The 24,731-nt window shown below is 47.6% G+C and overlaps 1 protein-coding gene across 2 annotated transcripts in view; it reads right to left on the bottom strand.

Annotated features, from left to right (window-relative positions):
• The window catches only part of LOC122559462 (differentially expressed in FDCP 6 homolog), a 98,783-nt gene that overhangs the window by 3,333 nt on the left and 70,719 nt on the right, over positions 1 to 24,731 (bottom strand). For both annotated transcript variants that reach the window (XM_043708920.2, XM_043708919.2), the window contains 6 exons: positions 21,827 to 21,935; positions 21,230 to 21,420; positions 19,915 to 20,022; positions 18,299 to 18,465; positions 11,930 to 12,110; positions 5,635 to 5,725 (listed from right to left, as the gene is read on the bottom strand). In XM_043708920.2, the coding sequence (XP_043564855.2) occupies positions 5,635 to 5,725; positions 11,930 to 12,110; positions 18,299 to 18,465; positions 19,915 to 20,022; positions 21,230 to 21,420; positions 21,827 to 21,935 (847 nt within the window). The remainder of the gene's footprint in view (positions 1 to 5,634; positions 5,726 to 11,929; positions 12,111 to 18,298; positions 18,466 to 19,914; positions 20,023 to 21,229; positions 21,421 to 21,826; positions 21,936 to 24,731) is intronic.

Raw genomic sequence — 24,731 nt, 5'->3', positions numbered from 1 at the left:
ATATCCTTCATAAAGTGCAGTGTCCAAAACAGCACACAATACACCATCCAAAGCAGAGGAGGGACAGAAGGCCATTCATCCCATCAAATCTGTTCTGCCATTGAATGAGATTGTGGCTAATCTGATAACCCTCAACTCTACTTCCCTACCTTTTCACTCTAACTCTTGATTCCCTTCCTGAACAAAATTCTATTTCAGCCTTTAATATATTTATCAAGCAACCTCTACAGCCCTCTGTAGTAAAGAATGCTATGGACTCACTCTCCTCTGAGAGAAGAAATTTCTCCTCATCCCTGTTTTGAAAAGGTGACCCCTTATTCTGAGATTATACTGTCTGGTCCTAGCCTCTCCCACAAGAGGAAGCAACCTTTCCTCAGCCACCCAGTGGAGCCCTTAAAGAATCTGGTTTGTTACAATAAGGTTGCCGCTCATTCTTCTAAATCGCAGCGAGTAGAGGCCCACCCTACTCAATCTCTCCTCTTATGACAGTTCCTTCATACCGAGGATCAGCCTATTGTCCTCCAACGCTGGTATATCTTTCCTTAGATAACGAACCCAAAACCAGTGACAATATTTGCTTTCCCAAAATGCAGCATTTATCTAAATTAAACTCCATCTGCCACTACTCAGCCCATTGGCCCATCTGGTCAAGATCCTGTTGTAATCTGAGATAACCCTCTTCGCTGTCCACTACACCTCCAATTTTGGTGTCATCTGCAAACTTACTAACTTTACTTCCGATGTTCATATCCAAATAATTTACATACATGACGAAAAATAGTGGATCCTTGTGGCATTCCACGGGTCACAGGCTGAAAAACAACCCTCCACCACCACCCTCTGTCTTCTACCTTTGAGCCAGTTCTGTGTACAAATGGCTGGTTCTCCCTGCATTCCATGAGATCTAACCTTGCTAACCAGTCTCCCATGGGGAACCTCGTCAAACGTCTTACTGAAGTCCATATAGATCACGTACACCGCTCTGCCCTCATCAATCCTCTGTGCTTCTTTTTCAAAAAACTCAAGCCATGTTGACTATCTTTAATCAGTCCTTGCCTTTCCAAATACATGTACATCCTGTCCCTCAGGATTCCCTCCAACAACTTGCCCACCGTCAGGCTCACCAGTCTATAGTTCCCTGGCTCGTCTTTACCGCCCTTCTTAAACAGTGACACCACGTTAGCCAACCTCCAGTCTTCCAGCACCTCACCTGTGACTATCGATGATATAAATATCTCAGCAAGAGGCCCAGCAATCACTTTCTTAGCTTTCCACAGAGTTCTAGGGTACACCTGATCAAGTCCTGGGGATTTATCCACCCTTATGCATTTCAAGACATCCAGCACTACTTCCTCTGTATTTTGGACATTTTTCAAGATGTCACCATCTATTTCCCTACATTCTATATCCTCCATATTCTTTTCCACAGTAACAGTGACGTCAAATACTCATTTATCATTCCCCCATCTCCTGCGGCTCCACACAAAGGCCGCCTTGCTAATCTTTGAGGGGCCCTATTCTCTCCCTAGTTACCCTTTTGTCCTTAATGTATTTGTAAAAACCCTTTGGATTCTCTTTAACTCTATTTGCCAAAGCTATCCCTTATTGCCCTCCTGATTTCCCTCTTAAGTATATTCCTACTGCCTTCATACTCTAAGGATTCACTCGATCGATCCGGTCTATACCTGACATATGCTTCCTTCTTTTTCTTAACCAAACCCTCAATTTCTCTAGTCATCCAGCATTCCCTATACCTACCAGCCTTTCCTTTCACCCTAACAGGAATATACTGTCTCTGGACTCTGGTTATCTCATTTCTGAAGGCTTCCCATTTTCCAGCAGTCCCTTTACCTGTGAACACCTGTCCCCAATCAGCTTTTGAAAGTTCTTGCCTAATATCATCAAAATTAGCCTTCCTCCAATTTCTAACTTCAGCTGTTAGATCTGGTCTATCCTTTACCATCACTATTCTAAAACTAATGGAATTATGGTTGCTGGCCCCAAAATGTTCCCCTACTGACACCTCAGTCACCTGCCCTGCCTTATTTCCCAAGAGTCGGTCAAGTTTTGCACCTTCTCTGTAGATACATCCAAATACAGAATCACCAAATTTCATCTGCACCCTTAACAAACTCCTCTCTATCTAAACCCTTAACATTATGGCAGTCCCAGTCTATGTTCAGAAAGTTAAAATCCCCACCATTACCACCCTATTATTCTTCCAGATAAACGAGATCTCTTTACAAACTTGTTTCTCAATTTCCTGCTGACTATTGGGAGATCTATAGTACAATCCCAATAAGGTGATCATCTCTTTCTTATTTCCCAGTTCCACCCAAACAACCTCCCTGAACATATTCACAGGAATATCCTCCCTCAGTACAGCCGTAATGTTATCCCTTATCAGAAATGCCATTCCCCCTCCTCTCTTGCCTCCCTTTCTATCCTTCCTGTAGCATTTGTATTCTGGAACATTAAGCTGCCAGTCCTGTCCATCCCTGAGCCTCCTCTCTGTAATTGCCTTCCTAACCAGGCCCTGAGTTCATCTGCCTTCCTTGTTAGGCCTCTTGCATTGAAATAAATGCAGTTTAATTTGTCAGTCCTACCTATTCTCTGCCTTGTTCTGCCTGCCCTGACTGTTTGACTTGCTCCCTTTCCCAACTGTACCAGTCTCAGACTGATCTCTTTCCTCACTATCTCCTTGGGCCCCACCTTACAGTTTAAATCCTCCCGAGCATCTCAAGCAAATCTCCCTGCCATTATTTTAGTCCCCTTCCAAATTATACAGGTCACTTCTACCCCAGAAGAGATCCCAACGATCCAAAAATGTGAACCCTTCGCCCCTGCACCAGCTTCTCAATCACGCATTCTTCTCCCCTATCCTCCTATTCCTACCCTCACCAGCTTGTGGTACCGGGAGTAATCCAGATATTACAACCCTCGAGGATCTCCTTTTCAAATTCCGGCCTAACTTCCAAAATCTCCCTTCAGAGTCTCATACTTTTTCCTGCCTATGTAGTTAGAGCTCCTGCTGGTCCCACCCCCCTGAGGATTTTCTGCACTCTCTCAGAGATATCCTTGATCCTGGCATCAGAGAGACAACACACCACTCTGATTTCTCGCTGTCAGCCACAGAAATGTCAGAATGTGCCTCTGAACGAGACCCCTATCACAATCGATGGCTTGGAACCTAACATACCCCTCATTACATTACAGCCAGCCTCGATACCAGAAACTTGGCTGTTCGTGCTACATGCCCGAGGGTCCATTACCCCCTACATTTTCCAAAATAGCATACTTGTTTGAGATGGGGATAGCCACAGGAGACTCCTGCACCAACTGCCTCCTTCTGCTTTCCTGGGGTAACCCATCTACCTGTCTGTATGTTCAGTTTTTCTCCCTTCCTGTAACTGCCATCCATCATACCCGCTAGCTCCTGTAGATTCCTTACTGCCTCTAACTGCCGCTCCAACTGATCCATGTGATCTGATAGGATTTGCAACCAAACACATTTCCTGCAGACCTAATCATCAGTAACATGGAAACTCTCCCTAATCTCCCACATCCAATAGGAACAGCACATCACTCCAGTAAAGGCCACCTTTGCACCTTAAAAGTTGACAGACCCAGAAAATAGGGAGCAGTCTTACTGCTCTAAAAAACACTGCTCCAGGCTCAGTACCTATATTATATATTTTAAAATTTTAATCAAGAGATATCTACTCACTATTGTAGATTTAGAAAGAAAAACTGCTAGGGTACACTTCAAAACCATGTACTTATCTGCTCCCATGCTCTGAGCTCTCCCACACAGGTTCCTCCAAGGTCAGCTGTGATTTCATTGTTTGTTCATTTTTCTCAGACGGACTCCAATATCCAGCAAAACTTGAACTCAAACAGCAAAGGCGGTAGCTGTGCAGATTCACTGCGGTGTCAGAGAGCACTTGTAGGTCTCTGTCCTTTACAGTCATATCATTGAACAGCACGGAAACAGACCTATTGGTCCAACTCGTCCGTGCCAACCAGCTATCAGAAATCCATCTAATCCCATTTGCCAGCATTTGGCCCATATCCCTCTGAACCCTCCCTATTCATATAGCCATACAGTTGCCTTTTAAATGTTAAAAATCACACAACACCAGGTTATAGCCCAACGGGTTTATTTGGAAGTGCAAGCTTTCGGAGCGCTGCTCCTTCATCAGGTAACTAATGGAGTAGGATGATAGGACACAGAACTTGTGTGCTATGATCCTACTTCACTACCCACCTGAGAAAGGAGCAGCGCTCCGAAAGCTAGTGCTTCCAAATAAACCTGGTGTTGTGTGATTTTTAACTTTGCAGAAGTAGGTATTGCAGATACTGGGGTATCAGCATTTCTGATGAAAGGCTTTTGCCCGAAACGTCGATTCTCCTGTTCCTTGGATGCTGCCTGACCTGCTGCGCTTTTCCAGCACCACTCTGATTTTTAACTTTGTACACCCCATCCGACACTGGCACTTCCACATCATGGCTTTTAAATGTTGTAATTGTACTAGCCTCCACTGTGGCACAGTGGCTCAGCGGTTAGCATTGCTGCTTCACAGTGCCAGGGACCCGGGTTCAATTCCAGCCTCGGACGACAATTTGAATGGAGTTTGCACATTCTCCCTGTGTCTGCGTGGGTTTCCTTCATGTGCTCCGGTTTCCTCCCACAGTTCAAAGATGTGCATGTTGGTGAATTGGTATATTACCCACAGTGTTCAGGGATGTGTAGGTTAGGTGCATTAGTCAGGGGTAAATATAGAGTAATAGGGTTGGTGAATGGATCTGGGTGGGCTACTCTTCAGAGGGTCAGTGTGGACTTGTTGGGCCGAATGGCCTGTTTCTGCACTATAGCAATTCTATAATTCCGTCTGGCAGCTCGCTCCATACACACACCACCCTCTGTGTGAGAAAATTACCCCATAGGTCCCTTGTAAATCTTTCCCCTCTCATATTAAACCTGTGTCCTCTAGTTTTGGACTCCCCTACCCTGGGGAAAAGACCTTGTCTATTCACCTTACCTCTGCCCCTCATGATTTTATTAAATTTCTGCAAGGTCACTCTTCAGCCTCTGATGCTCCAGGGAGACCAGAATTGTATGCCCTATTCCAGAGGTGGCCTCACCAATGTCCTGTACAGCCTCAACATGATGCCCTAGCTCCTATATTCAACGCACTGACCAATAAAAGCAAGCATGCAAATGCCTTCTTCACTATTCTGTCTACCTGCGACTCCATCTTCAAGGAGCTATGAACTTTATTCAATACCTCTGCCATTTCCTGATTCCCCATTACTCTTTCCCCAACCTCGTTTTCAGAGGAGTTTCTGTTCACTTTGGCTTCCCTCATCCTTTTTATATATTTCAAGAAGCTCTTACAGTCCCATCTTGATCGTACTTCAAGTTTATCCCCAAATTTGATTTTCCCCTTTTTTCGTCATCTTTGTTGAACGTTTGTTTTATAGAAGAGATTATAGAAGTTATAGGATATTATATGCATAGTACTTAGTACTGGGACCATTCTATACCATTTTCCCCAGGGAATAGCACAGGTTACAGAGGCCCAGTGTGACTGCACAAATACCCTCTACAGATGCCCCAGTTTTTTCCCTTACCTCCAGGCACAATTGGCTGCATCAGTCGATTCAGTTGCACGCTCCAGTGTTTCACATGTTGACTGGCTCTTCTCCTTGTCTGCTCTGCCATCTGTAAAGAAGTGAAACGGGTCAGAAATGTCACCTCGCATTCAAGGTCACCCCCATCAGCCGAGAAACTGAGGTGGAGCTGGCCACAGTCAGCAGTATCCTATCGTGGGGAACAAGACAGGCACGAGCAGGGAATGAGCGATAGCGAGCACACACTGGAGGGTCCATCTTACTGTTCTCGGGCCGGTTCTCTTGCCCAGCTGCCAACTGGGAGGATTGAGTGGGTGAATTTACTCGAGACTGCCCCAGGACTTATGTTCTATCCCAATCTGAGAGGTTTGAGAACTCAATAAGATCTAACCTTCTGATAAATTTGATCAAACGGTCATCTGGATCTATCGTTGGAGTGTTTTGATGGTATAGTTTGCCAAATAGCAAAACAATATTTTTCACTGTATCTCACGTGACAATAATAAATCAAATCAAGATAATATTACTCTACAGCTAACCCACACTCCTGCCAATTGCCACAACACTTCCTTTCCCATTCAGTCTAATCCCACTTCCCTGCTTACTCTCGTTAATATCCCATCCAATTCAACGATATATGCTCGTTGCTGGCAATGGCAGCTTTTTTTTTTGCCAACCCCGAACATCAGTTGAGAAAGAAGTGGTGAGCCCATGTACTGCAGGAACCCCCTGCCGTGTAGTGAGGAGAGGAGTTTGAGAAATTTGACTCAGTCACAATGAAGGGATATATTTGCATGCCAGGATGGTGTAGAGATCATGGGATTGGAAGGAGCCTTGGTGAATTTCTGCAGTATATCTTGCAGATAATACACACTGCTGCTGCGGAGTGTCAGTGGTGGAGGGAGTGGATGTTTGTGGATGTGGTGCCAATCAAGTGGGCTGCTGTGTCCTGGATAGTGTCGAGCTTCTTGAGTATTGTTGGAGCTGCATTCATCCAGGTAAGTGGGAAGTATTCCATCACACTCCTGACTTGTACCTTTGGGAAGTTGGTGAGTCACTCGCTGCAGTATTCTGACCTTTGCTTGTAGCCACTGTGCTTATGTGGCAAGTCCAGATGAGATTCTGCTCAATGATGACTCTCCCTTTCCCCAGTACAATGGTGACGGGCGACTCAGTAATGGTAATCACGACAGTATGTGCTTATGTGCTAGAATCACTGGCAAAGTCACCATTTGTTACTAACCTTAATTTAACCTCAGTAAGGTGCAAGTGGTAGTGTGCTGTTGAACAGGCAGGGGAAGTGCTTGGACTCTGTTGGAATTATAGGCTGACTACAGCCATTCAATGCATCCTGTCGGTGTTAGTTCTGTGGAGGAGCAGTTCACCGAGTACCATTCTCCAACATATCTCAGATCCCTGAAAATGTTCCCTGTTCAATTTTGTTCGAAATCTCTGATGTCAGTCACATTTCAATCGATCCTCCACCACATTCGTGGGCAGCGCATTTCTGAGCTTAACCATTTAGATTAGGTTAGATTAGATTACCTACAGTGTGGAAACAGGCCCTCTGGCCCAACAAGTCCACACCGATCCTCCGAAGAGTAACCCACACAGACCCAGTCCCCTACCCTATACTTAGCCCTGACTTGGCAATTTAGCATGGCCAATTCACCTGACCTGCACATCTTTGGATTGTGGGAGGTAACCGAAGTATGCAGAGGAAACCCATGAAGACACAGGGAGAACGTGCAAACTCTACACGAATGGTCACCCGAGGTGGGAATCAAACCTGGGACCCTGGTGCTGTGAGCCACCACGTCTTCAGGTCATCATTGCTTTTTAGGGCAAATGCCTTAAATGCTTCACCAATGGGAACAGGTTCTCTATCTGCTTAGTCCAGACCCCTCACCATTTTGAAAACCTTTATCAAATCACCTTCAAACCTTCTCACATTCTTCCATTTCTTGTTAAAGTTTAGATCTGGAAATTAGAGGCCAGTCAATCTAACCTCGGTGCTGCAGGCACGATTACAGAGAATTATGAGGGACAGAATTTACTTGCACTTGGAGAGACAGATTCATCCGGGTAGTCAGCATTTGTTCAGGGAAAGTCACTTTGGCCAAATGTGGTTGAATTATTTTTGACAACATGACTGGGAGTATTGGTGAGGGCAATGTGTTTGATGTGATCTGTGTGGACTTTAGCTATTGATAAGGTGGCAGACTGGCATGTTGAACCAAAACTGACAAACGATAGAAATAGAGTGGTTGGTTGTGTGTGGGGGAGGAGTGAGAGTGAGGGTGAGGGTGAGGGTGAGGGTGAGGGCGAGGGTGAGGGCGAGGGTGTCTGTTCTCACTGATCAGGCCTGTTCCCTATGGGTTTCCACAGGCCTCACTGTTTGTTATGTACATTAATGATTTTGGCTAAAGTGTAGGGGTTACAATCAAGAAGTTTGCAGATGATGCTAGAGGATATCACCAGACTGGTCAGGAGGGTACAGCAGAGACAAATGGAATTCAAGCCAGAGGTAATGAATTTTGGGAGGAGGAACAATGCAAGGGATTACATCATGAATGGCAGATTCCCTGGGCAATATTGAAGATTAGAGGGATCTTAATGGGCATATCCAGAGATCCCTGAAGGTAACAAGGCAGGGAGATAAGGTGGTTAGGGAGGCATAGCATACAAGAGCAAGGGAGTTCTGCTGGAACTGTTCCAAAAATATGCTGGATAGACCACAATGGAGTACACCATGCTGGTCACCACCTTGTACAGAGGATGCGATTGCATAAGGCAGGGTGCAGAGGTGATTTACCGGATACCTGGGCTGAGAGGAAAGGTTGAACAGACCGGGGTGGTTTTCCTTGGAGCCATGAGGGTTAAGAGGGGACTGGATAGAGGCGCATAAGATTATGTGGGGCGCACATAGCGTGGCTAGGAAGGCATTAATCTTCCCATTAAGACAGAGTCACGAACCAGGGGCAGAGGTTTAAGGGAAGATTTTGAGGAGAGCAGAAGGGATTTCGTTTTCACCTCAAGAGGATGGTAAGAGTCCAGAACTCATTGCTTGAAAGGGGAGGCTGAGTCAGAAACCCTTGTAACATTTAATCAGATTTAAAATATTAACTTGCATTGCCATCGTCTCCAGTGCTCTGATCTAAGAGTTGGAAAATGGGATCAGTGCAGTCAGAGCTTTGTTGATGGGTGCAGAAATGTCCCAAATGGATTCCTATGTTGTAAATGTCTCAGTGTCCTCTTTTAAATGGAAAATAGCGCCAGCTTCTCCAATCTATCCACATAACTGAAGGGTTTCACTCTTCGGGTGACATCTCTGCACTCTCTCCAATAACTTCCCAAAAGGTGCCCCCTGGAATTCTCTAAGAGAGGCCAATATTTCGCTCACTCTTAAACAAGGGAAGGTCCCGGAGGACTGTGCTTATTACAGGCTCATTTCCCTCTTAAATGTTGACTTTAAAATCCTCTCTAAGACTCTTGTGTTAAGGCTGGAAACTGTGTGACCTTCCATGGTTAAAGAGGATCAGATGAGATTCATAAAGGGCCGCAGATCCTACAATAATGTTAGGAGGCTGCTTAATGTAATTCAAGCGTATCAACACCAGTCAATACAGGGATTGGTGATACCTCTGGATGCAGAGAAGGCATTTGACTGAGTTGAGTGGCCATACCTTTTTTTATACTCTAGAGCGGTTTGGCTTGGGCGAAGCCTTTATAAGATGGGTAAAGGTTCTCTACAGTGACCCTCTCACTGCGGTCATTACCAATGGGGTATGATCAAACAATTTTAGCATTTTTAGGGGCAGCCAATAGGGTGTTAGGTTATGTGTTAGGGCATATTCATCACTCCAGTTCTGGATTGGATGTTTAAAGCTAATTTTGTTCAATTATTCGACAAAATCAAACAAGACCTTCAAAGAAGGGAGGCGCTTCCAGTCTCATGGTTAGGTCGGATAGCTCTTATTAAGATGAGTATTCTCCCCCGTTTATTGTACCCTACACAGATGACCCCCCTCCCCCCAATTTTCAATAAGCGAACTTTCAGGAGACTGAACAGCTGCTTCAGCTCTTATTTGGCATCGTACGTGACCCCTTATTAAACTGGCTAAACTGAAATTGCCTCAGACTGGAGGGAGTGGATCTCCCCGACATTAAAAACTAAGCTCACTTTTATCTGTTAATATGGTTAGATATCGAAACCTCTCAGGCAAAGTGCCCCCTTACTAACTTGCTGTATTTGGACAAAATGAGGACAATTAAGGAATATTGTCATAACCCAATAGTTATCAATCGGCAAAGGGAAGGCAATATTGACATCTTTTCTTATACCTGTGGTGGGTATGCTGGGTTTTCAACCAAGGATGATGATTCAGGATTCAAACATTGGGCAGCTAGAGGTGTGTAGTGCAGGGGTGATTTATTTGAGGGACGTACAATGATGTCCTTTGATCAGTCAGCACAGAAATATGGGTTATCTAACAGGGACCTCTTTCATTTTTTTCAAGTTAGGGATTTTATTTAAAAAAAACTACACTTTTGACTGATTCCTTCAAATCTGACATAGAAAGAAAGATGCTCAGTGCTAAGAGTACATTTTCTGTCATCACTTTATATCATCAACTGGGTGGTGGTCCCTCAGGTGAGTTCAATTGGCTTTGCACGGTTTGGGAAAGAGAGCGCTAGGCGCTGAGGCCTCCTCAGAGGCATGGGAAGATATTTGGGAAAATGCAAGAAAGATATCAACTTGCAATAGAACCCATGGTTTACATTTGAAGATTCTCCACAGGGTCCACTTGGCTCTGGATCGTTTGTCAAAATTTAAACCAGAGGTATCTTCAACATGTCCCAAGTGTAGGGTTGGTACGGGCACTCTTACCCATTGTCTCTGGTTGTGCGACAGGCTTCAAACATACTGGGGCGCTGAGGCAGGTACAATGAAGGGGATTTTGGATGCAAGGGTGAAGACAGACCCAATCTCTCTTCTTGGCCTGCCCAGTGTGTTGCCTTTAGATGCGCATAAGAAAAAGCTGCCAAGCATCCCCACTTTCTACACAAGAAAGAAAATCTTGCTGGGTTGGGTGTCCGAAAATCCTGTTTGGTTGATGTAAGATTGTTATGGAGCATATCCCCTTGAATTTTCTTACAGGTACACCACAAAGCTGAGAATTTTTATAAGACATGGCAGCCCTTTTTGGAATACCTTGACACAGATTTGTCTGCCACACTAATAAGGGCTTTTATATAACCGTAATGATAGTGCTTCACGAGACCAATATTCAGAGAGGGCAAACTACGAGCGTATGAATATATGACATTTGAGAGTTAGCGTTTTGTTTGGCTGAACTGTATTATTTTTTATTAGTTTGTTGTTAGTTATTATTTATTTAGTTAAGTAGCCAGTTGGATTTTTGTTTAATACATATTTTTGTACATTTGTACATGAGGGTGGTTTGAGTTTTTACATTTTTTTGGTGTTCTTTCTTTGTATTGTTTTGAATTGTTGTAATATTAAAAAAAAATCTATTTTTCAATAAAAATATATTTAAAAAAAGAGAGGTCAGCTGATGAGGATAGGTGAATTGAGAAAGACTGGTTGAAATTCAGCTGGGGAACAGTATTCACTGATGTTGGAGTTGGTGGCATGAGAGTTAGAAAAGAAACGTGGACTGGAAAAGTAACATTTGAATAGCCAAGCATTGGACATAAACTTCCTTGCTTTTACACTCCATTTTCCCGTTGCAATAAATGCCAACATTCCACTCACCTTCCTAAATCCTTCCTAGATACCAATCACAGAATCCCTACAGTGTGGAAGCAGTCCATTTGGCCCATCAAGTCCATCAATGTTTTGGGATTCATGCAGGAGGGTGTTTGGATGGACCATATGTTGTTCTGTTCTTCCCACCAAGATCACATCTGTCCACATCGTACCCCATCTTCCAAATCTGCCCTCCCCCAACATCCAAGTGCCCCTGCGGCCTCCACAAATTAGTTTGGGAAAGAGGGAGAGTTAGCTCAGTTGGGTGAACTGGCTGGTTTGCAACAGCATGGGTTCAATACCCATCACCAGCTGAGGTCACCATCAAGGACTCCCCTTGTCAAACTCTCCCCTCGCCTGAGGTGTGATGACTCTCAGATTAAACCCTCACCAGTCTTCTCTCTCTATAATGAGAGAGCAGCGCTATGGTACTCTGTGTCTATGACCACTTCACTTCCATGAACACAGAGTGGGACAGACAGTGGTTGAAGAGTCCGTTGGCAGTCCCTGGAGGTCACTCACAGCAAGGTCCTGCTTGTTCCGCTGCCTGCTCTCTCTCAGTTGCTCCATGGCCTGCTGTAAAGCCTGGGCCTTGTTGGTCAACTGCTGCTGCTGCTGCCTCTCCTCCTGCCGACTAATATCCTGTTGCTCACGTCTCAGCATCATCAATTCCTTCAGCTTCTCCTCCTCCTCCTGCAGTAGCCTTAAGGGAAAAATAAACAAAACTAAGCAAGTAGGAGGCATTCATAGCCAGCTTTGATCAGGCTAGACACAATCTGGCTCTGTTCACACCAACAGTGAAGATAGAGAACATGGAAGTGTTATATATATTTATCAAGCCTTTCTGTTCACATTCTCGGACCATAGCCAATTACAGATAATTGAAAAATAGGAGCAGGAGTAGGCCATTTGGCCCTTCAAGCCTGCTTCCCCCATTCTATATGAGCGTGGCTTATCATCCTCCTCAGTGACCTGTTCCTGCTTTCTCCCCAAATCCTTTGATGCCGTTAGCCCTAAGAACTTGGTTGACGAGGGAGGTTGAATGTCTAGTAAAGAGGAAGAAGGAGGCTTACATAAGGTTGAGGAAACAAGCTTCAGACAGAATGTTGGAGAGATACAGGTTAGCCAGGAGGGAGCTGAAGAAAGGGATTAGGAGAGCTAAGAGAGGGCATGAAAAATCTTTGGCAGGTAGGATCAAGGATAACCCCAAGGCCTTTTATGGGTATGTGAGAAACAGGAGAATGACGAGAACGAGGGTAGGTCCGATCAAGGACAGTGGGAGACTGTGTATTGAGTCAGAAGAGATAGGAGAGGTCTTGAATGAGTACTTTTCTTCAGTATTTACGAACGAGAGGGACCGTACTGTTGAAGAGGAGAGTGTGAAATGTACTGGTAAGCTAGAGGAGATACTTGTTAGGAAGGAAGATGTGTTGGACATTTTGAATAACTTGAGAATAGACAAGTCCCCCGGGCCTGACGGGATATATCCTAGGATTATGTGGGAAGCAAGAGAGGAAATTGCAGAGCCGTTGGCAATGATCTTTTCATCTTCACTGTCAACGGGGGTGGTACCAGGGGACTGGAGAGTGGCGAATGTTGTGCCCCTGTTCAAAAAAGGGAATAGGGATAACCCCAGGAATTACAGGCCAGTTAGTCTTACTTTGGTGGTAGGCAAAGTAATGGAAAGAGTACTGAAGGATAGGATTTATGAGTATCTGGAAAGACACTGCTTGATTAGGGACAGCCAGCACAGATTTGTGAGGGGTAGATCTTGTCTTACAAGTCTTATTGAATTCTTTGAGGAGGTGACCAAGCATGTGGATGAGGGTAGAGCAGTGGATGTAGTGTACATGGATTTTAGTAAGGCATTTGATAAGTCAGGAGGCATGGGATAGTGGGAAATTTGGCCAGTTGGATAGAGAACTGGCTAACCGGCCGAAGTCAGAGAGTGGTGGTAGATGGTAAATATTCAGCCTGGAGCCCAGTTACAAGTGGAGTTCCACAGGGATCAGTTCTGGGTTTGTAATTTTTATTAATGACTTGGAAGAGGGAGTCGAAGGGTGGGTCAGTAAATTTGCAGACGATACGAAGATTGGTGGAGTTGTGGATAGTGAGCAGGGCTGTGGTCAGCTGCAAAGGGACTTAGATATGATACAGAGCTGGGCTGAGGAATGGCAGATGGAGTTCAACCCTGTCAAGTGTGAGGTTGTCCATTTTGGAAGGACAAATAAGAATGTGGAATACAGGGTTAACGGTAGGGTTCTTAGTAAGGTGGAGGAGCAGAGGGATCTTGGGGTCTATGTTCATAGCTCTTTGAAAGTTGCCACTCAGGTGGATAGAGCTTGTAAGAAGGCCTATGGTGTATTAGCATTCATTAGCAGAGGGATTGAATTCAAGAGTCGTGAGGTGATGTTGCAGCTGTACAGGACCTTGGTAAGGCCACATTTAGAGTACTGTGTGCAGTTCTGGTCACCTCACTTTAGGAAAGATGTGGAAGCTTTGGAGAGGGTGCAGAGGAGATTTACCAGGATGTTGCCTGGAATGGAGAATAGGTCGTACGAGGATAGGTTGAGAGTGCTAGGCCTTTTCTCATTGGAACGGCGAAGGATGAAGGGTGACTTGATAGAGGTTTATAAGATGATCAGGGGAATAGATAGAGTAGACAGTCAGAGACTTTTTCCCCGGGTACAGCAGAGTCTTACAAGGGGACATAAATTTAAGGTGAAGGGTGGAAGGTATAGGGGGGATGTCAGGAGTAGGTTCTTTACCCAGAGAGTGGTGGGGGCATGGAATGCGCTGCCTGTGGGAGTGGCAGAGTCAGAATCATTGGTGACCTTTAAGCGGCAATTGGATAGGTACATGGATAGGTGCCGAAGGGCCTGTTCTGTGCTGTATTGTTCTATGTTCTAACTGTATCCAAATCAGTCACGCTGTATTGCAAACCAGCCAACTGAGCTAACTCTCCCTCTTTCCCAAAGCACAGTGGTTAGCACTATTGCCTCAAAGCGCCAGAGACCCGGGTTCAATTCCTGCCTCGGGCAACTGCCTGTCTGGAGTTTGCACATTCTCCCCGTGTCTGCGTGGGTTTCCTCTGGGTGCTCTGGTTTCCTCCCACAGTCTAAAGATGTGCAGGTTCGGTGAATTGGCCATGCTAAATTGCCCGTAGTGTTGGGTGAAGGGGTAAATGTAGGCGAATGGGTCTGGGTGGGTTGCTCTTCGGAGGGTCGGTGTGGACTTGTTGGGCTGAAGGGCCTATTTCCACACTAAGTAATCTAATCTAATCTAAACATTCAATGTTTTGCCTCAACTTGTGGCAGAGAATTCGACAGGCTCCCCACACTCTGGCTGAAGAAATTTCTCTGGGGAGTCATACAGCACAGCAACAGACCCTTCGGTCCAACTCGTCCATGCCGACCATAATCACAAACTAAACTTGTCCCATTTGCCGGCATTTGGCCCGTATCTCTCTAAAGCCTTCCTATTAATGTACCCATCCATTAAATGCTGTAATTGCACCAGCCTCCACCACTTCCTCTGGCAGCTCATTCCATACATGATATGGAGGTGCTGGTGTTGGACTGGGGTGGACGAAGTCAGAAGTCACACATGACGCCAGGTTATAGTCCAACTGGTTTACTTGAAATCACAAGCTTTCAGAATGCTGCCCCTTCATCAGGTGAAGCGCACAGATACAGAATTTATAGGTTGAGAGATCACTGCAGATATCCTAAGTACAGAGGAACCTTGATTATCCAGCATTTGATTAACCAAATTTCAGATGATTCTGAACAAGACTGCGAGGTCCCAACGTGTGGCTATCTATGTTATCCGGTACTCGATTAACCAAACAAAATACTCCCCACCTGAGTCCTTCAGACAATGGAAGTTTCTCTGTAATTAAGAGTGTCAAAAGATAGTATCAAATGATGAGGGTAGAGTGTTGACAGACTGAACAAGTCTTTACAGGTGATCAAACATGTCAAACGGTCTGAGTGAATGGTCAACAGCTGAATAGCATGTAAAGGGATGACCTACGATCCGATTAATTAAGACAGAGAGATAATTACAAAAAAAGTCAACAAGATGGTGCTACAGATAAAACAAATGTCTGGAATAACTTTAGGTATAAGAGACACATGACAAGGGTCTAACCAAAGTTACAAGTAATCTAAAACTGTACAAACTAGTTAAAAAGTTAAAAATCTCACAACACCAGGTTATTTCAGGTGATGAAGAAACAGCGCTTTGAAAGCGAATACCTCCAAATAAACCTGTTGGACTATAACCTGGTGTGCGATTTTTAACTTTGTCCACCCCAGTCCAATAAACAGCTCCTCCAAATCAAACTAGCTAAGGTAGTGAGATCATGAGTCATCAAGATGATGGAACTCAGCGATCAGTTTCTGCTCGATGAAGAATATTCCTCATTAAAGTGGACAATTTGGCACTCTACACCAGCATCCCCCCACAATGACAGCATAGTGTCGACAACGGATGAATGGACACAGCGCAACAATTGCCAGACAGGACTGTTCCCTCCCAGTCAGGGAACACTTCAGCGTCAGGGACATTCAATCTCCGATCTTCAGGCAAACATCCTCCAAGGCAGCTTTCAGAAATACACAACAACACAGAATTGCTGAGCAGAAACTGAGAGCCAAATTCTGTACCCATGAAGACAACCTCAACTGTAGTCTTGGGCTCATGTCACACTATATGGTCTATGTTTGTAAAAATCTTCCTTACTGTTCTGTTTTGACACCATCATCTTGATAGCTTGAGAGAGTGAGGACTGCAGATGCTAGAGATCAGAGTCGAGAGTGTGGTGCTGGAAAAGCACAGGGGTCAGGTAGCAGGAGAAACAACGTTTTGGGCATATAAGCCCTCCATCAGAAATCTTGATAACTTGCCATGATCTCCCCACCTGAACTAGTTTGTACAGTTTTGGATTACTTGTTACTTTGGTTAGACCCTTGCTGTGCATTTCTTACACCTATCATGTTATTGGTTTGTCTCTAGCATCATCTTAGAGTCATAGAGAAGTACAGCATGGAAACAGACCCTTCTGTCCAACCCGTCCATGCCGACCAGATATCCCAACCGCCAGCATCCGGCCCATATCCCTCCAAACCCTTCCTATTCATATACCCATCCAAATGCCTCTTAAATGCTGTATTGTACCAGCCTCCACCACATCCTCTGGCAGCTCATTCCAATATATCCTTGGTGGTGGGGTCCGTTTGGAGGTAGCGGAAATGACGGCGGATGATGCGCTGTACATGGAGATTGGTGGGGTGGTAGGTGAGGACCAGTGGGGTTCTGTCCACTGAAGGGGAGGGGAGGGAAATATATCCTCCCCTCCCCTCCCCTTCAGTGGACAGAACCCCACTGGGAAATATATCCTCCCCTCCCCTCCCCTATCAGCATTCCGTAAAGACCACTCCCTCCGTGACTCCCTCGTCAGATCCACACCCCCCACCAACCCAACCTCCACTACCGGCACCTTCCCCTGCAACCGCAGAAGGTGCAAGACTTGCGCCCACACCTCCCCCCTCACCTCCCTCCAAGGCCCCAAAGGAAACTTCCATATCCGCCACAGATTCACCTGCACCTCCACACATATCATCTATTGCATCCTCTGCACCCGATGTGGCCTCTTCTATATTGGGGAGACAGGCCGCCTACTTGCGGAGCGTTTCAGAGAACACCTCTGGGACACCCGGACCAACCAACCCAACCACCCTGTAGCTCAACATTTCAATTCCCCCTCCCACTCCACCAAGGATATGCAGGTCTTTGGACTCCTCCATCGTCAGACCACAACAAAACGATGGTTGGAGGAAGAACGCCTCATCTTCCGGCTAGGAACCCTCCAACGACAAGGGATGAACTCGGATTTCACCAGTTTCCTCATTTCCCCTCCCCCAAGCCTGTCTCAGTCAAATCCATCAAATTCAGCACCGCCTCCCTAACCTGCAATCTTCTTCCCGACCTCTCCGCCCCCACCCCAGTCTGACCTATCACCCTCACCTTGACCTCTTTCCACCTATCACATTTCCGACACCCCTCCCCCAAGTCCCTCCTCCCTACCTTTTATCTTAGCCTGCTGGACCAACTTTCCTCATTCCTGAAGAAGGGCTAATGCCCGAAACGTCGATTCTCCTGTTCCCTGGATGCTGCCTGACCTGCTGCGCCTTTCCAGCAACACATTTCCAGCTATGTTCCATACATGTATCACAGTCTTCATGACCCTCGGGTCCTTTTTAAATCCTTTCGCCTCTCACCTTAAAACTATGCCCTCTGGTTTTGGACTCACCTACCCTGGGAAAAGGACCTGGACTATTCACCCTTTCCATGCTCCTCATGATTTTATAAACCTCTATAAGGTCACCCCTCAGAAACATTCATCAGTCATCTCTTTCCACCTTTCCCAACCTGATAGTCTCTTTGTAAACCGTGATGATGCAATTTCAATAATTTCTTCAACCTCTCCTTGACACCACACCCACTAACACAGGAACAGAAGTCGGCCATTCGGCCCATCAAGTCAGCTCTGCCATTCAATGAGATTATGGCTTATCAGCCTGGATTCAATTTTCCTGCCTTTTCCCCAAAACTCTTCAATTTCCTCACAGAGTGAAACAGATGGGTTTTTACAACAATTGCCATTGGTTTAACAGTCACTGTCACTGAGACTAACACGAGGTGGTGAGAATTGAATTCAAATTCCAGTAGACACAATGGCAGGAGTCAAACTCCAAGTCTACGCAGCAACCATAAAAAGGTTCTCCCGGGAAATCCCCGCACTGGGTCAGGATTAGTTTAACAGTTCGTTCAGTGATTGGGGAGATGGAGCAGTGTGCCCCCTGACCCTCACTGCCGGTACTGCACCTTGCCTGCGCAGATCGCACTGTCTGCTCATTGGTGTGGGCCTCGATCTCAGCCCTGAGGGCCCGCTCCAACCCTCGCTGCATCGTCTCCAGTTCCCGAATCCGATGGCGCTGGGCACCAGCCTCCTGTTCCTTCTGTTCCATCACCAACTGCATCTGGAGCTTGTCCTTCAAGGAGAGAGAGGGAGATATGCTAAAATACTGCAGCATGTACTCACCAGCCCCACAAATGTTTCTGCCACGCGCAGTGTCCTCTCCCTGCACAAGCTAGGGGGCAGAGTCCTGTCCCGTGGAGCAGGAGTCAACACCTATGGGAGGTGCTCAGACTCCCCCAATACAGCTCAGCAGAGTGTGGGCACTAAGGGCAGGCACCTGTCAAGTCATACAGCCCTGCGGCCCAACTTGTCCATGCCGTCCTACCACCCCAATCTGACTTAGTCCCATTTGCCAGCACTTGGCTCATAGCACTCTAAACTCTTCTCATTCATGTACCCATCCAGATGCCTTTTAAATGTTGTGATTGTACCCACCTCCACCACTTCCTCTGGCAGCTCATTCCATACACGCACCACCCTCTGCATGAAAAGGTTGCCCCTTTTAAATTTTAACCTCTCACTTTAAACCTATGCCCTCTAGGTTTGGAATCCCCACCATCCCTGCTTTCCCCCCTACCCCGCCAAAAAAAAAGCCTCATCTATTCATCTATCCTTGCCCTTCATAATTTTATAAACCTTTATGAGGTCATCCCTCAGCCTCCGATGCTCCATGGAAAAAAAGTTCCAGCCTCTCCCTATAGCTCCAAAACTGCAATCCCAGCAACATCCTGGTAAATGTTTTTCTGAACCCTGCCGAGTTTAATAATATCCTCTATAGGACATGTTGGTTGCTGTATAAGACTCTTGGGACATACACACTGGGACATATTTATCTTCTTACGCTCTCACTCTCAGAGTATGGGTTGACGAGGGAGAATTGAATTTTGATGGTCACCAATTGGCCTGTACATTGACCCTTTCTGCCCTTCCAAAATGGCTGCCTTTCTTGTTCTGGAATATTCCATCCCACACTCAGATGTCTGGGGAGAACATCAGCACACTCTCTAACCCCGTGGCTCAAGGGTGGCACGGTGGCTCAGTGGTTAGCACTGCTGCTTCACAGCACCAGGGGTCCCAGGTTCAATTCCCACCTCGGGCAACTGTCTGTGTGGAGTTTACACATTCTCCTCGTTTCTGCGTGGGTTCTCTCCGGGTGCTCCGGTTTCCTCTCACAATCCAAAGATGTGCAGGTCAGGTGAATTGGCCGTGCTAAATTGCCCGTAGTCAGAGGGAAATGGGTCTGGGTGGGTTACTCTTCAGCGGGTCGGTATGGACTGGTTGGGCTGAAGGGCCTGTTTCCACAATGTAGGGAATCTAATCTAAATCCAAACCCAACTGCAGCTCCAGGCCTAATGGACTATCCTGGGCTTGGGAGTGGATCTGGCTCTAGGCCTCACAACACAGGCCCAGATCTGAACACCAAACCAACTCCGGGCATCATGGTCCAGTCCTGGGCCTGGGACTGGATCCAGCTCCAGGCCTAGTGGTGCAAGCCCGGTTCTAGGCCTCCCATTTGTCTTACCGTCCTGGCCTTTTGTAACTCCATCTGCAGCTTCTGCTGGAGCTCCTCGTGCTGTGTCATCCAGTGGAGCTCCTTGGTTCGCCAGAGGTGCTCAGCTTCTTCCTGTGCCTAGGAGACCAAAATGGGCTTTCAGAGATGGAGGTGGGAATGATAGGAGCTGTTCGAGGTTTGTGTGTAGCAACCATGGTGCTATAACAGGAATTGAGAGCAGGAAGATTCCCATCACTGAGCAGTGTCTTGCCTGGACAGTAAAGTAACTATCCAGTCAGCTCTCACAAACTCAGTCCATTCCGTATTGGCAGGGTTGGGGAAAGGAGACATGAATCGGACCTCAGCATCCCAACGGATGATTGAACAAAAAAAAAATGGTCTGCTCACACTCACACGGAGTGCTTACAGTCTGCTCAGCATGCACAGAATGCTCACACTCGCTCGTGCAAGACAGTGCTCAAGCTCGCTCACGCAGACGCAGACAGCGCTCACACTCACCTGCGCACACGCAGTGTTGAAGCACTCGCCCTCGCAGGCTGCCCTCTCCACGTGCAGTCACACAGGCATTGCTCACACTCACCCGCATGCGCGTGCACAGTACATTCACACTTACCTGCACACACAGCATGCTCACAGAGTACGCTCACACTCGCCTGCGTGCACATACACAGTATGCTCCCACTCGCCTGAACACACAGTATGCTCACACTCGCGTGCACACACACAGTATGCTCACACTCACCCGCGCACACTATCAGTACACTCATGCTCACCTGCACACACACGCAGCGTGCTCCAACTCATCTGTGCACGGTATGTTCACACTCACCCACGTGCGTACACACACACACAGTATGCTCACGCTCACCTGCACACACACACACACACACTATGCTCACACTCACCCGCACACAAGGACAGTATGTTCACACTCGCGCGCGCACACACACACACACACACACACACAGAGTATGCTCCCACTCACCTACACACAGTATGCTCACGCTCACTCCTACACACACACAGTACCCTCACACTCACCCGCACACAGAGTATGCTCACAATCACCTGCACACACACAGTATGTTCAAACTCACCCGCGCACACACAGTATGCTTACACTCAACCACACACACACACGGTATGCTCACCCACAGTATGCTCGCACACACACACACACAGCATGCTCACACACACACACGGTATGCTCACACACACACACGGTATGCTCACACACACACACGGTATGCTCACACTCCTGCACTGACAGTGTGGGGTTGGTGAGGGTGGGGTGGTACATGTAGACCGCGTGTGGCACTCGGACCTGCCTGAGTTGCTCGAGCTGTGCCAGCTGTGCCTCTCTCTCAGCCTGCAGCTCTGCCAGAGCATCCTCCTGTGCCTTCTTCTCCAATAACCTGGCGGCTGCCTGCCGACGCTGCTCCCTCCGCCTCTCCTTGTGCACCTTGTGCATTGAGCTCTTGTTCTCCGCCAGGATCCAGATCGCAGCCATGATACCTGCCCCAGGGCAACAACACAGAGCCTCACCATCATGGCAGGAACCAAGAGGAGGCAGGAGAGTACAACCATTCCCCTCTCTGCCAATGTTCAGGAGGAATTGCAGCTTCACAAGGAGGCAGGTCACCCCCATCTTCTGAGGGGCAACTAGGGATGGGCAATAATCACTGACACAGCCAGTGAAACCCACCGCCTGGTACGGATCAAGCCAGCGCTCCCTGAACACAGCCACTCAGAGACACAGACCTTTCAGGAACTCACTCACGGACAATCTCTGTGTCACAGAGACGGACAGTCACAATCTCCCCATCCCTTTCCCGAGCCCTGTCACAATCACCACCCCTCCCAACCCCACTGCCCCCAAGGCGTACAACATACACGTGGCTTTCCCACATCCATCACTTACTGTCCATCCACTCCTGTCTCCGCTTCATGTCTGACGCACTCAGCTCGTACGTACGGTTTACAGTCTTTACACAGAACAGGCATCGCTTTCCTTCCTTATCAGGGAGCATCTACAGGAGAGGAACACAGCACCAAATGAGGAACTGATTGCCGAGCCTGAGACAGCGAGGTTAACAAAGAGCAGCAGCAGAGAGAAAAGAATCGGTGACAGATTGACAAGGGCTTTAGTATTTTATGTTGTATTATACAGTGGAGAAAATGAGGACTCCAGATGCTGGTGATCTGAGTTGGGAGAGTGGTGCTGGAAATGCACAGCAGGCCAGGCAACATCCGAGGAGTAGGAGAACTGACGTCTCGGGCATAAGCCCTTCATCAGGAATTCTAACGAAGAGCTTATGCTCGAAACATTGCCTCTCCTGCTCCTCAGATGCTGCCTGAGCGGCTGTGCTTTTCCACTCATTATACAGAGACAGACCTATCCCCACCAGTACTGTAGGAGAAAGAGGTAGCCATGGGCACCCGCATGGGCCCCAGCGATGTTTGTCTCTTTGTCAGCAACGTGGAACAGTCCATCTTCCGTAGTTACACCAGCACCACTCCCCACCTCTTCCTCCGCTACATCGATGACTGCATCGGCGTCACCTCGTGCTCCCGCGAGGAGGTTGAGCAATTCATCAACTTCACCAACACATTCAACCCCAACCTTAAATTCACCTGGACCATCTCTGACACCTCTCTCCCCTTCCTGGACCTCTCCGTCTCCATCCACGAGGACCAACTCGACACTGACATTGTTTTTTTACAAACCCAACGACTCCCACAGCTACCTTGATTATACCTCTTCCCACCCTACTTCCTGCAAAAATGCCATCCCTGTATGCCCGATTCCTCTGCCTCTGCTGTATATAGCTCCCAGGAGGACCAGTTCCACCACAGAACACACCAGATGGCCTCCTTCTTTAGAGATTGCAATTTCCCTTCTCACATGGTTGCTGATGCCCTCCAACGCATCACATCCACATCCCACACTTCCGCCCTCTAACCCCACCCCTCCAACTGCAAGAATCCCCCAGGTCCTCACCTTCCACCCCACCAACCTCCATACACATCACATCATCCTCTGCCATTTCCGCCACCTCCAAACGGACACCACCACCAGGGGTATAATTCCCTCCCCACCCCTTTCCGCAAAGACCGTTCCCTCTGTGACCACCTGGTCAGGCCCACGCCCCCCCCCCCCCCTACAACCCACCCTCCCATCCTGGCATCTTCCCCTGCCACCGCAGGAACTGCAAAACCTGCGCCCACACCTCCTCCCTCACCTGCATCCAAGGCCCTAAAGGAGCCTTCCACATCCATCAAAGTTTTACCTGTACATCCACCATTATCATTTATTGTATCCGTTGCTCCCGATGCGGTCTCCTCTACACTGGGGAGACTGGGCGCCTCCTAGTAGAGCACTTTAGGGAACATCTCCGAGACACCCGCACCAATCAACCACACCGCCCTGTAGCCCAACATTTCAACTCCCCCTCCCACTCTGCCGAGGACATGGAGGTCCTGGGCCTCCTCAGCGTCGCTCCCTCATCACCCGACGCCTGGAGGAAGAACGCCTCATCTTCCGCCTCAGAACACTTCAAACCCCATGGCATCAATGTGGATTTCAACAGTTTCCTCATTTCCCCCTCCCCCCACCTTACCCCTAGTTCCAACCTTCCAGCTCAGCACCGCCCTCATGACCTGTCCTACCTGCCAATCTCCCTTTCCACCCTCACCTCTGACCTATCACCATTACCCCAACTTCCATACACCTTTTGTACTCTTGGCTACCTTCCTGCAATCCCCACTCCCTCCCATTTAGCTCTCCACCCTCAAGGCTCCCAGCCTCATTCCTGACGAAGGGCTCTGGCCTGAAAACTAGATTCTCCTGCTCCTCAGCTGCTGCATGACCTACTATGCTTTTCCAGCACTCTACTCTCAATGCCCAACAGTACTGTATCCTAGCGTTATAAGCGGCAGACCTGTCAACATAGGTACTGCAGCCTCGTGTTATACAGCGGCAGACCTGTCCCCACCAGTACTGTACCCAGTGTTATACATTGGAGTACAGTACTGGTGGGGACAGGTCTGTCAATGTATAACACTGGGGTACAGTACTGGTGGGGACAGGTCTGTCTCTGTATAACACTGGGATACAGTACTGGTGGGGACAGGTCTGTCAGTGTTATACAGTGACAGACCAGTGCCCACCAGTACAGCACCCAATTGGTATACAGAGACAGACCTGCCCCCACCAGCACTGTACCCCAGTGTTATACAGTGACAGACCTGTCACCACCAGTACTGTATCCCAGTGTTATACAGTGACAGACCTGTGCCCACCAGTACTGTACCCCAGTGGTATACAGTGACAGACCTGTCCCCACCAGTACAGTACCCCAGTGTTATACAGTGACAGACCTGTCCCAACCAGGAACGTACCAGCGTTATACAGAGACAGACCTGTCCCTAAAAGTACTGTACCCCAGTGTTACACAGAGACAGACCTGCCCATACCAGTACTGTACCCCAGTGTTATACATGGACCGACCTGCTCCACCAATACTGTACCGCAGTGTAACACACAGACAGACCTGTCCAAACCAGTTCGGTACCCTGGTGTTGAACAGTGACAGACCTGCCCCCACCAGTACTATACCCAGGTGTTGTACAGAGACAGACCTGTCCCCACCAGTACCCTACCCCAGTATTATACAGAGACAGACCTGTCCCCACCAGTACTGTACCCCAGGGTTATAGAGAGACAGACCTGTCCCCACCAGTACTGTACCCCAGTGGTATACAGTGACAGACCTGCCCCCACTAGTACTGTACCCGAATGCTATGCAGTGACAGTCTTGCCTCCA

This window comes from Chiloscyllium plagiosum, unplaced genomic scaffold, assembly GCF_037043375.1.
Source record: "Chiloscyllium plagiosum isolate Xiang-an unplaced genomic scaffold, Cpla_swu_hap1 HiC_scaffold_19, whole genome shotgun sequence".
Classification (NCBI taxonomy): domain Eukaryota; kingdom Metazoa; phylum Chordata; class Chondrichthyes; order Orectolobiformes; family Hemiscylliidae; genus Chiloscyllium; species Chiloscyllium plagiosum.
Note: the sequence above shows the minus strand (reverse complement) of the source record. Positions and strands in the feature narration are given on the sequence as shown.